At 47.4% G+C, this 11,237-nt stretch overlaps 1 protein-coding gene across 1 annotated transcript in view; it reads right to left on the reverse strand.

Annotated features, from left to right (window-relative positions):
• Positions 1-5,336, reverse strand: part of GMDS (GDP-mannose 4,6-dehydratase) — a 437,246-nt gene extending 431,910 nt beyond the window's left edge. The window contains 1 exon segment of the mRNA XM_068395823.1: positions 4,988-5,336. Coding sequence (XP_068251924.1) covers positions 4,988-5,101 — 114 coding nt within the window. The 5' untranslated portion in view covers positions 5,102-5,336.
• Between the last annotated feature and the right edge of the window lie 5,901 nt (positions 5,337-11,237).

Here is an 11,237-nt window from a genome sequence, read left to right on the forward strand (position 1 = left end):
TACAGTTAACCTTTCTCAAACTATGAACTGCAACACCTACCTAAAACTTGCAGTACACATGTATAGGGGTTTAGTGTGTTACAGGAATAGCAAAGGCCATAAGCAACTGATTGAACTTCTGATACCAGAAAGACAGAGACAGATGCCATATTCTACCTACACGAATCACTTAAAGAACATTCTTGCATTTCTGCCTGCACACTCACTTGTCAGTTGTACTTACACTATCTTAGGGTTTGGTTGAAACTTCTGAGACTGCTACCTTAAGTTTTGCCAAATGGCAGTTGAATTTGACAGAACTGCAGGCAAGGGAGCAGAAGCTGGTGCTAGTACTGCTACTGTAAGAGCTCTCGCAAGGCAGAAACCCAACTGCTTTCTTGATCTACAATTTGCAGTAGCCTCTGGCCATGAATTGACACTTGAGTTCTAGTTCATTGCTTCATTCAAAACTGAGCTTTATAAGTGCCTGTTAAATGATCTTATCTACAAACTCTTACCTTACTCTCTCTCTCCAAGTAAAGCAGGACAGCACCAGACACAAGATAGACATTATTCACTGCTCATAATCCAGTGACTGAGGGGGAAAAGTAGAAATATCAACATTAACCTCGTAGTTAGACTCAGATGGAGTATTTATTGGTATTTCTCCATGAAGTCAAATAGCTAAATACTCTTACAATCATCAGTGTACAGAAAGAGAAACAGAATGATTGCAGTGCAATCAGACTTTCCAGAAAGATATTTAAATGCAACTTTAACATATGTTTAGTCACAATGCTGTCAAAGTACTGCTTTAGTAGCTTACCCAAATAAGAGACAAGACATATCTGCGTATCTAGAATTAAATTTGTTATACTGGTATTTGATTCAAAACTCCCATCTTTACAGAGTAAATCTTCAAGGTATCAAAGTTTGAAAAGCCCAGCACATCTATTTTGCATTGTGAAAACACTCTTCCAATAAGAGTCACATTCAAGTTTTGTAAAAAGTATTTTAATTTTAATACACACAACAGGCCTGTTTTGTTCAAACTAGTTTTCCTTTCATGAAGAATAAAGCGCTATGCATTCCTCACAAGTAGCCTAACAGCAGACCACTACCTACATGACATTTCAGAAATGTTTTATCTATCCAACCACAGCAATTGCCTTGCTCTGGAAGTCATTTTAGCAAAACAGTGAAGCGTGGTTTGTCCCACTGCTGTGGTGTGAGAAGGGAGATAAGGGCAATCTCAATACTGCAAAAGGAGTATACAACACCACTGGCTACGTGCTTAGATTCTCTTATCAGTAATGCAAGTGGTAGAATGATACTGATTTCACTCTAACTCCATGGGTAAATGCAGAATTTGTAGAGGTTCATTTATCTGCTTTGATTTCAAAGAGACTAAGGTTCAGCCCTTGCAGCCAGAATGCTGTTTGAGTCCTGAACATACAATTATGGAATTTGGTTTCCTTTGTGGCTTCACCATGCATATTGCAAATTACTTCTCTTTCGCCAAAGGTCACAAAATCACCTTGCTATCAGTAACACATTCAGCCTCACAGAGACCTGTCCTTTTAATATCTTGCATCTAAAAGAGAAGCAAGCCACGTGAACCGGTTTTGTTAACTGGTACAGTAAGATGTCACACGGCACAAGCATCCAGTTACTCACTATACAGAACTGTGCAGACAGTCCATCCTCTTCTGGCATCCTGTAAAGTTTTATGAATCCCATGAGACGTTCATAAATCAGAAGTTACAGCTGTGCCATATCTCCATTGTATATTTCAGTTAAAAGCTTCATCAGTCCATTGCTCCATTGTCAAAATATAGCCCTACCTGAGCTCAACTCTTTCTCCACCGTAGCAGAAACAAAATCCCATCTTTTGTCAGTGGAAAAGATGGACAATCGAGATGTTCATGGCTATACAGAAGTTCTGAAAAATAAAGTGAGTTGTCGGATTTCAATGCTATGATTAAACACACTTGCTGTGGCATCATCTCAGCTCAGGAAGCGCCTTGTTTGGCCCGAGAGTACTCTACAGACAAAAGCACAACCCTACATTTGCCTAAAATGGTCACAGCCCAGTTAGCTCAATACTTATCTCCCACCTACCCTTGTTCCAGGAACCATGCACTACGAGGTCTTAGCTCAGCAAATACTCTCAGGATACACTGGCCACATGCAAACAAAAGCAGGTTCCTTATACAATGCAACTGTGTCAACTCACTTTTAAAATAAGTTTGCTGTAGCAGAAGTGGCCCAGTTTAAATAAGGGGAGTTTACCATGCGATTCTGTTCTATGCCTTCCTCAGTCTGAAGGGATCCAAGCCTTTATCTCCCACCTTGAAAGATCACCTGTTGCAAGGAAGAATGTGAAACAGACCAACTCTCTTTAGCCCAGTAATTAAAGTAACCACCTGGGAAAGACACAGCCTGAGCTCTAGCTTCTACTTCAGCATATTTGTACATGTTACACATGGTAATTAAGTTTAAAAACAGACGGCACTAGGACTTTCTCCTAGTGAGACATGCAAGTCTGCCTATTCTCGTATAGGAAATAGAAACCAGGTCTCCTATTTCTGGGTGAGGCCTCTCCAAATAAAAAGAAAGCTATTATGTAAAAATAAAGAGAGGGAGTGAAGGAGGGGCAAGGAACAAGTACTACAGTGACTTTCTTTAAAGAGGGACAAGGATTCCTAGCAGCAGATCTCAAAATGATGGAGGACTACAGAACCCAAAAGAGGCCACCCTCAACATAAAACTTCCATCCTAAGCCAAGAGTTGGTGCAGTCTTGTCACCCAGGCACCCAAACTCATTGGCTAACTTTCAGGTACCCCAGGCCTTTACTAGCTTTGTTTTTCCACATATCCCAATGCTAAATAATATGCCTGACAAAGGTTAAATTAAGATGAAACAGCTGCTTTGAAAATAGAGAAAAATAACAGAGAACACAATATTGAAAGAATCGGGCATTGTAGCTACAGGCCTCTAACTTACTATCTTTGATGAAGAGAAACATACTTCTGTCAACAAACTGGAAGACTGTTCACACAGCGCCAAAGTAGTCCTTGGGAAAGCTCTGACTGTGCTCTTGCTAAAAATAAACATCAAGCAAAAATATTAGTATACATAGATTATTAGTTTTTCCTCTTCTCAGACATAGTTATACCTCTGTGTCAAACAGCCACTTGGAGGGGTTTCCTCAGCCTGCTATCGGCAGACAGCTACTAACTTGTGGGAAGAGCACACCAAAAAGTACTGTAAGAACATACAAGAACAGACATAACAAACTAAAACACAAACAGTAGGTGAATGTTCAAAGCATAATCCAGGTTCTCTTGGATAACAGATGAAAGCTCTTATGACACTATATTGTCTCTGGATTTACTCCCTCACAAAAGGTCAGGCAGCTCCTCTACTATAAAACAAGAGAGCATTGACTCACATTGTCTCAGAGTGAAAAAGCAACATCTTTGTTTTGACACATACTTTTCCTCAGTGCTCGTGGCTTTTTAAACAATCCACACCAGCACCTCACAAGTGGATCTGCAAGCACTCCAGGACAAGTCACAGTTGAAAGGGAAGAAGTTCTTCCATGTATGAGGCTGGCACTGATTAAATGCAAGCCATAAAGGAAAAAAAGCCATTCTACTGGGATTCTAAGCATTAATGCTTACTATGCAACGTTACCTACTTAACAGGTTATACCAATCACAGAAGAGACACCCTCTGAGCAGAAGTCATTCAACACAATGTGCAAGCAGAGCAGTTTTTTTCCAGGCAGTGGGCAACATCTACATTGCAAAGTAAGGTGTTCCTCAAATATGACTATGTATGTCCACAATAGCTTTCATTCAGCACTCAGTTGCCAGCAAAGACACAACAATGCAGATCCCTGTGTGGACAAACAGTCCAAACAAATATCCAAGCTGCCGGTTGGGAGTGTAGCAGCAAAAGCTACAAACCACATACATCAACACTCCTGCAGGTCTCACCAGGTTAAAACGCACCACTATCACATCTTTTTCCACAGTGCAGAAGTTGCTCCAAGGGAAAATGTTTTTTTTTCTTTCCATGACACCTTTCTCCTGCACCTTCTGCTCAAAGCACCAGGACTCTGAGAGCATCATTATCCCTATGAGTAATACAGCCAAAAAAATTGGAGACTGCAATGAACGCACATGAATACAAAACAAGCGGCCTGGGGAGATACTTTTGTCATCCATTCATGTCTGGGTATAAAGCGGGTACCGACTGTAAATGCATGGCTGCCCAGTATGTCAAAGAGACAGGTGACAAGGAGTCCCTTTGAGTGACAAGCCTGCTCAGATCACACCCAACTGCAGGCTGCCTCACACCTACACTGGTACCACTGCACTGCTACCTTCACCTCTTCAGACCATCAGGATGAAGAGTCACAACACTGGCTCCTTATACTGGTTTTTACAGGTGCGGCTCCTTTCTCCTTGACACTCACTTCACACCTCATCTCAGTTGATTTCTTAGGAATTCCTAGTAACGGCCACTGTAAGATAGTCCAAAGCTGACAAAAGAGCGATGCACCCCCCTCTTACACACACCTAGTGAAAAACACGTCTAAGCCCCAGGCCCCACCGGCGCATCGGTGAGGCCGGAGAAGCCCTCGGCCCCGGGGCGGTCTGTCCGCCCCTGCAGCGGCTGCCAGAGGGAGCACGCCGCAGTTCCGGCAGCACGAACCGTGAGGGGCAGCAGGCACGGGGGCAGCCGCCCCGTTACAAGGTGCTTTATGGGCTGGGAACGCACCCGCGGGGACGTGCCCCCCGGGGGCCCGGGAGGGTCACCGCTGCCTGCAAACGCGAAGGCGTCCGGCATCCCCACGCCAAGCCCTCCGCCGTCACCGCTGCCACGCACGGCCTCGGTCACGGCTGCCCACGGCTGCCTCCCCGCCGCCGGGAGCCCCGCGAGCCCCGGCCCCCCACGTGGGGAAAGCTCGGGAACGAGGGGCGCCCCCACCCTTACCTGCCCGGTGATGCCGGTGATGAGAGCCACCTTCCTGCCGTTCATCTCGTCGCCGTCGTCTCCCGGTGCCGCGGCGCAGGCACACGCCTCCTCCACCGCCGCGGGCTGTGCCATCTTCCCGGCGGCGGGCGCGGCCCAGGTGCGCGGAGATCGCCCGGGAGCGGAGGCGCGGCCGCCGAGGGCAGGCTCACGGCGTTGGGGGCGGGCGCGGAGGACGCCTGCCGCCCCGAGCGCGGCTCGCACATGGGCTGCCGCCACCCGGGGGCTACCTCTGCTGCTGCTCCAGCCGCCGCCGCGGCAGCAGCATTTCCGCGCTCGCTGCCCGCCGGCGCTCCCGCCCCGCCCCGCGGCTGCTGCAGGTGCAGCCCCGCCGCCACCACCGGCCCAGCCCCCGCGCAGGCGCGCACCCGCCGGGCCGCCCGGGCTCGCGCTCCGCTTTAGCAACCCCTCCCCTCGCCTCGCCCCGCCCCGCCCCGCTCAGTCCTGCAGCCAATCAGGAGCCCCGGCACTTCCTTAAAGGGACAGGAGACGCGGCTCGCCGCCTAGCAGCGTCGGCGCGCTGGGGCCGAAGATGGGCGCGGTGATTGGTTGTGAACGGGCAGCGGGGGGGCGTGGCCTGCGCGGCTGCCGCCTTGGAGGAGCGGAGCCGCTGACTTCCTGACCGCGTGTCGGGGAGAAGGATGTGGCGGCGGCGGCCGTGGCGCCACGTGAGGAGAGCGGAGCGGGCCGCGGCCCCGCCCCCTCCGGGCGCCGGCGGCACGGAGCGCACAGCGCCCCCTGCGGCTGGGAGGAGTGGGCGGCGGCGCTAGAGGTATCGAGTAACGCGAGGTAGCGCCCCGGCGGGGGACTGTAGGCCCCGTAGCCCCTGGGCCCGTCGCCGCCCCGCTGCCCGCCCGCGGGGTCTACCGGCTGCGTTACACATCGGAGAGCAAACTCGGGAGTGCCCCAGCTGCGGGAGGCAGCTCCAGGGTCAAAACTGGCTCCCCGTGAGGCACAGGATCGTCCAGCCATCGGGGAGACAAAGCTGGTCCTCCTGGGCCTTCCCGCTTGTGGAAATACTTGCTTATAAACGACCCAAAGGCCTCTGGAAAAGGGACTGATAATAAATATTTCATCTTCTGAGGAAACACTGAGTCAGGAGGCACTTCTCCTGAGGCAGCGTGTCGCTGGATCTACAAAGAAGGGGTTCGCCCATGTGTTACTGTTAATCCCTGAAGGAAGGCTGTCACATCAGGGCTTCCTCGTTGTATGCTTGGAGGGTGGGTGGGACCTCTGCATACGCAGGCAATTATATTACTATAATTTTACTGTTATGGCTTGTTACAGCATGTGGTCAAAAATTACTCGGTGTCATTGACAGCCTGTAATATTAAAAAAAAAAAAAAAGTGGAGTCTGGGAGCACACTGCCTTTCTAGGGGAACTGTACTCTGAAATCTTGAATGCTTTTTTGCACACTGCTCCCCACGCTCTCAGTTTAAATCCCCTCGTTGCAGCCTCATAGTCAGCGATGGAATGGAGAAACTGTATTACGTCGCAGTTACTCAGTTGCAAGATGTCATCCCAATCCTAAAATTTCTGCATCTTGTTTCTGAAGCCTTTTCCCGGGCACATGCAGTTTTATAAAGCTGGCAACATTGTCTACTACTTCTGCAAACTGATTTAATTCCACTAGTGATTGCTTTATGTGTTTACAATCCCAGATTTAAATGAGGAGGGACACCACAAATAATATGAATGCCACCCTCTCAGTTTTAAAATGACACTGGAGATGTAAAAAGACATAAAATCCTGAGAGTTTCAGGACTCCGTACACCAGAAATAAGGCACAAAATTTATTTTTAATTAAAAACTTAGGATTTGAGATTAGAAGGAGTTAGGAGCAAGTTTTCTTTATTTACTTATTTATATAGATCATTCCCTCTCCTGCTAGATCAGAGTTGCATAAAGCAATGCATGAGCTATAACATTAAAAATTGTCCTTTATGTGGCCAGATCAGCTTGTCATTTCTAGCTTTCACTGGCTGTCTATTAATGTACTCCAAAGTAACGCTTGCCTTCTTTCTGTGTTCTGCAAGAAAGCAGTGAGTAGGGCTGACAATGTGAGTCCTGAAGCTGGATTAGAAGAGCCCTCGTCACTGGGGCCTCCATGTGCAGCTAAGAGGCTTTTTCTGGCCACTTTTTCCAAACAAAATTTCTCTTACACCAGTTGTCCAATATCTCACAAGAATTATTTTTCAGATGTAGCATTTTCCTTGACTGTTATTCCCAAAAGCACTCCACACGAAGGGGGAAGCCAGTTCACAACTTTCATAACTCACCTGATTAATCAAGTACATCAGTTGAATGACCGCCTTGTCCAATGATTGTCCTCTCAGGTGACAGGCACCTTGTGCCCTTCCCCTATTCAGAGCAATAGCTTTCCTTCCTACTCAGCATGTGCACTCCCAAGTGATTCAGAACAACAGACTCTGCAATCTGTGTCACTTGTGCAAGGGGAGCGTCTCTGACAGACTCTGCTGAGAACACTTTAACAGCGTTCATACTTGTATTTTTCATCAATACTAGTACTAGAAATAAGCAGAGGAAGCCAGACAGGATGTAGCCCAGTTCAGGTTCCAGCTACTGAAGGAAAAAAAAAAAAAAAAAAGCCTTTAACTTGTTTAAATTTGTGTTCCATTTATAAGTCTGGCAGTGGTAGTTGCAGACAACGTTAGCCAGCTATCATAATCCTGCTAGGTCTGCCCCTGGCATGCACTGGGGCACATTCCAAGTTTAACGCACAAAGACCGTTCTGTCACCAAAGCCTTCCAAGGTACATTTCCAGAAGAGACTGAAGGCTCAATTGTGGCACAGGTACTAGATTTTACCTAAGTTGCTCTGGCGTTGACAGCAATTTACAACAGACTGCAGCTGAAAATGGGACCAACAGCCCCCAGGGACCCTGGGATTAATATTCACTCTGAGTACTAGCCTGCACTGATATCTTTTTGCTGCCTCAAGCACCTGTACCATTGCCTGTGCTACCTAACTTAAAGCTATATCTGCCCGCACCGTAATCACTTTTTGAGTACTATTCAATATATTCATTAATGGCTTGGATGAGGGAATAGAGTGCACTGTCAGCAAGTTCGCTGATGACACCAAACTGGGAGGAGTGGCTGACACACCAGAAGGCTGTGCTGCCATTCAGAGAGACCTAGACAGGCTGGAGAGTTGGGCGGGGAGAAATTTAATGAAATATAACAAGGGCAAGTGTAGAGTCCTGCATCTGAGCAAGAACAACCCCATGTATGAGTACAAGTCGGGGACAGACCTGTTGGAGAGCAGCGTAGGGGAAAGGGACCTGGGGGTCCTAGTGGACAGCAGGATGACCATGAGCCAGCAATGTGCCCTTGTGGCCAAGAAGGCCAATGGCATCCTGGGCTGTATTAGAAGGGGTGTGGTTAGCAGGTCGAGAGAGGTTCTCCTCCCTCTCTACTCTGCCCTGGTGAGGCCGCATCTGGAATATTGTGTCCAGTTCTGGGCCCCTCAGTTCAAGAAGGACAGGGAACTGCTAGAGAGAGTCCAGCGCAGAGCCACGAAGATGATTAAGGGAGTGGAACATCTCCCTTATGAGGAGAGGCTGAGGGAGCTGTGTCTCTTTAGCTTAGAGAAGAGGAGACTGAGGGGTGACCTCATTAATATTTATAAATATGTAAAGGGCAAGTGTCATGAGGATGGAGCCAAGCTCTTCTCAGTGACAGGACAAGGGGCAATGGGTGCAAGCTGGAACACGGGAGGTTCCGCATAAATATGAGGAAAAACTTCTTTACAGTGAGGGTAACTGAACACTGGAACAGGCTGCCCAGAGAGGTTGTGGAGTCTCCTTCTCTGGAGACATTCAAAACCCGCCTGGACACGTTCTTGTGTGACATGATCTAGGTAATCCTGCTCCTGCAGGGGGATTGGACTAGATGATCTTTCAAGGTCCCTTCCAATCCCTAACATTCTGTGATTCTGTGATTCACACATCTATGTGGACCTGGCTCTGGCCTCTAAAACTGGCAAGGCCCTCATGTGAAGAGGAGACAGCAGACTGACACACATTTGCACCTCCAGCCCCCTTGAATCCCTGTAAGAGGAGACACTTGTGTGAGCATGGGTGTCCAGTAAAAGTTTTCTACCCAGTGAGTAAAGACAGACAAGATCTGAGGAGACAAAAAGAATAGCACGTGTGGCATTAACTTTGAAGCTGCCATCCCCAAGAACAAGGGAGAAAGAGATAGGACAGATGTGAAGAAATTTGCTTGGTGGTGGTGGACAAAAACATGTATCACAAGGAAAGAAGGATGGAGAGCAGAGCTGATTGAAGTCAAACTGGTTAAACCAGGAAATAATGAAAAATAAGCAAGGAGAAAGCAGAGAGGGAAAATTAAAGAGGAAATAAATGTTACTAAGAGTAAGGAAGAAAGGAATAATAGGAGGAAAAGACTGAAGTGTATTAGATTACAAAAAATACCATCTTAAATGTTAAGAGAAAGGGAAAAGGAGGGAGAACATCCACACACTGAAAGTTTGTTGCACTTGAATACCACATACATTGCAGCAACCCTGATAACCTCAGTGTTTTCATGGGGCTGTGGCTGCATTGCTGATTGGGACTTGGAAGGGTAGCTATGTGAGGTTTAAGACTCTCATGTGAATCCATTATTAGTGCTTGCAGGAAAGAAGTAACCTTACATTAACTTCAGAAGTAGAAATTACTGATTTAAAACACTGATGTTATTCACTGTGGGACAAAGGTATCCCTAGTATTATTTCATTAATAGTGTCACCCATACTAGAAATACTTTTTCCACTTTACTTTGATGCATTTTGCTGCAGTAAAATTTGATGTGACACCAGTATATCCCGTTCTGTACAGTAGTTAGAAGTTGTCACTGGACCAAGTTGAGCCCTCTTTCTCTGCATCACTCAGTGCAACAAAGGGAAAAACTGGTTATTTGTCTCTTTCTGAGGCTCTTCTGAATGAGCCACATATAGAATAGTTGAAGCAACTTCTGCATCATGCTGCTGTGAACTCCATCAAAGCAGTGTCTAGTGATCAAAGAACAACTCTGGTCAGAATATATTGCACTTTGCTTACCTTCAACCACCAAATACTTTTGATCCTGTCCCTGGCTGTGAAGTCCACAGTGGCACCTAGGGATTGTTCAAAACCCCATCAGGGCTGGTTCAGAGGCTGCAGAAAGGGAGCCAGTGGAGGACAGAGAGTGTATCTGAGCATACTTTCCTTCCTGAGGAGATTTTCATTTATACAGGCAGGCAAATGAGGGGACTGTGGTAGGCCAAAAGACACTAGAGAAAAAGTTTCTTCCCCTTTTTCTACTTTGCTGTTTTAAAGTAATGGCAGAAAATGATTGTATTCATTGACTTCACGGAGCTAGGGACCTGTGGAAAGGGAAGTGGAAGAGTCGGGAATGGGCAGCCCAGGGAAGTTCCATCACGATTTGAAAGTAGGTGCAGATGTTGGATGAGAGTAAGCAGTCGCACGGGGGAGAGCTCCAGATCTCATGGGAAAATAAAGAGAAGTGAAGAGTGGGCAGAGACAAGAGGATGAATGGAGGGGAAGTCTCATAATTGTTTTTCTAGCTCTTGGCTTGAATATTTAAGGGCATGTAGAGTGACCCAGAGCCTCAATGCCCTGACATGGTGATGGGCAGATGGAGCAGAAACACGAGGATTCAGGTTCTGGACAGTGAGCCTCGAGGCCAGGGTCTGGAGTTAAGCAGCACGTTGGCATCCCTTGCCTCTCAGGTGGTTCTTATGCACCTAACAAATCTTGTATTTCAGACCCCTCCCCACAGGCTGTCATATTTTTTCCCAGTAGGACCTTCTCAGTGGCAAAGGCAGAGTTGGGAAGTTGAGACATCAGTGCTGTGACTCAGCATTACAAAGAGGCGAGGGGGGGGGAAATTCCTGGCAGTACTGGCTCCCAGCTGGAGCTCTTTGTGTTCAGCATTCATGGCCTGTGCCCAGCCCATAAAGTACTTGCAGCCTCCTTTTCCTCTTCGCAAAAACTTGCCTGCTTACTTTTGAAGGGGTGGGTAAGATTGGCCAAATTTGCTAACTTCTTGGCAAAGATGCATCCTTTGAAATGCAGAGACCCAGTTCCTGTTGGTGCTGTCACGATGTGATTTCTACAGCACTCTGTGCATCGTGGTGTTTCAAAGGCAAAGGCAGTGCCAGTGCCACATTCCTCTCTCTCAT

The sequence above is a fragment of the Nyctibius grandis genome, chromosome 3 (genome assembly GCF_013368605.1).
Source record: "Nyctibius grandis isolate bNycGra1 chromosome 3, bNycGra1.pri, whole genome shotgun sequence".
NCBI classification, from domain to species: domain Eukaryota; kingdom Metazoa; phylum Chordata; class Aves; order Nyctibiiformes; family Nyctibiidae; genus Nyctibius; species Nyctibius grandis.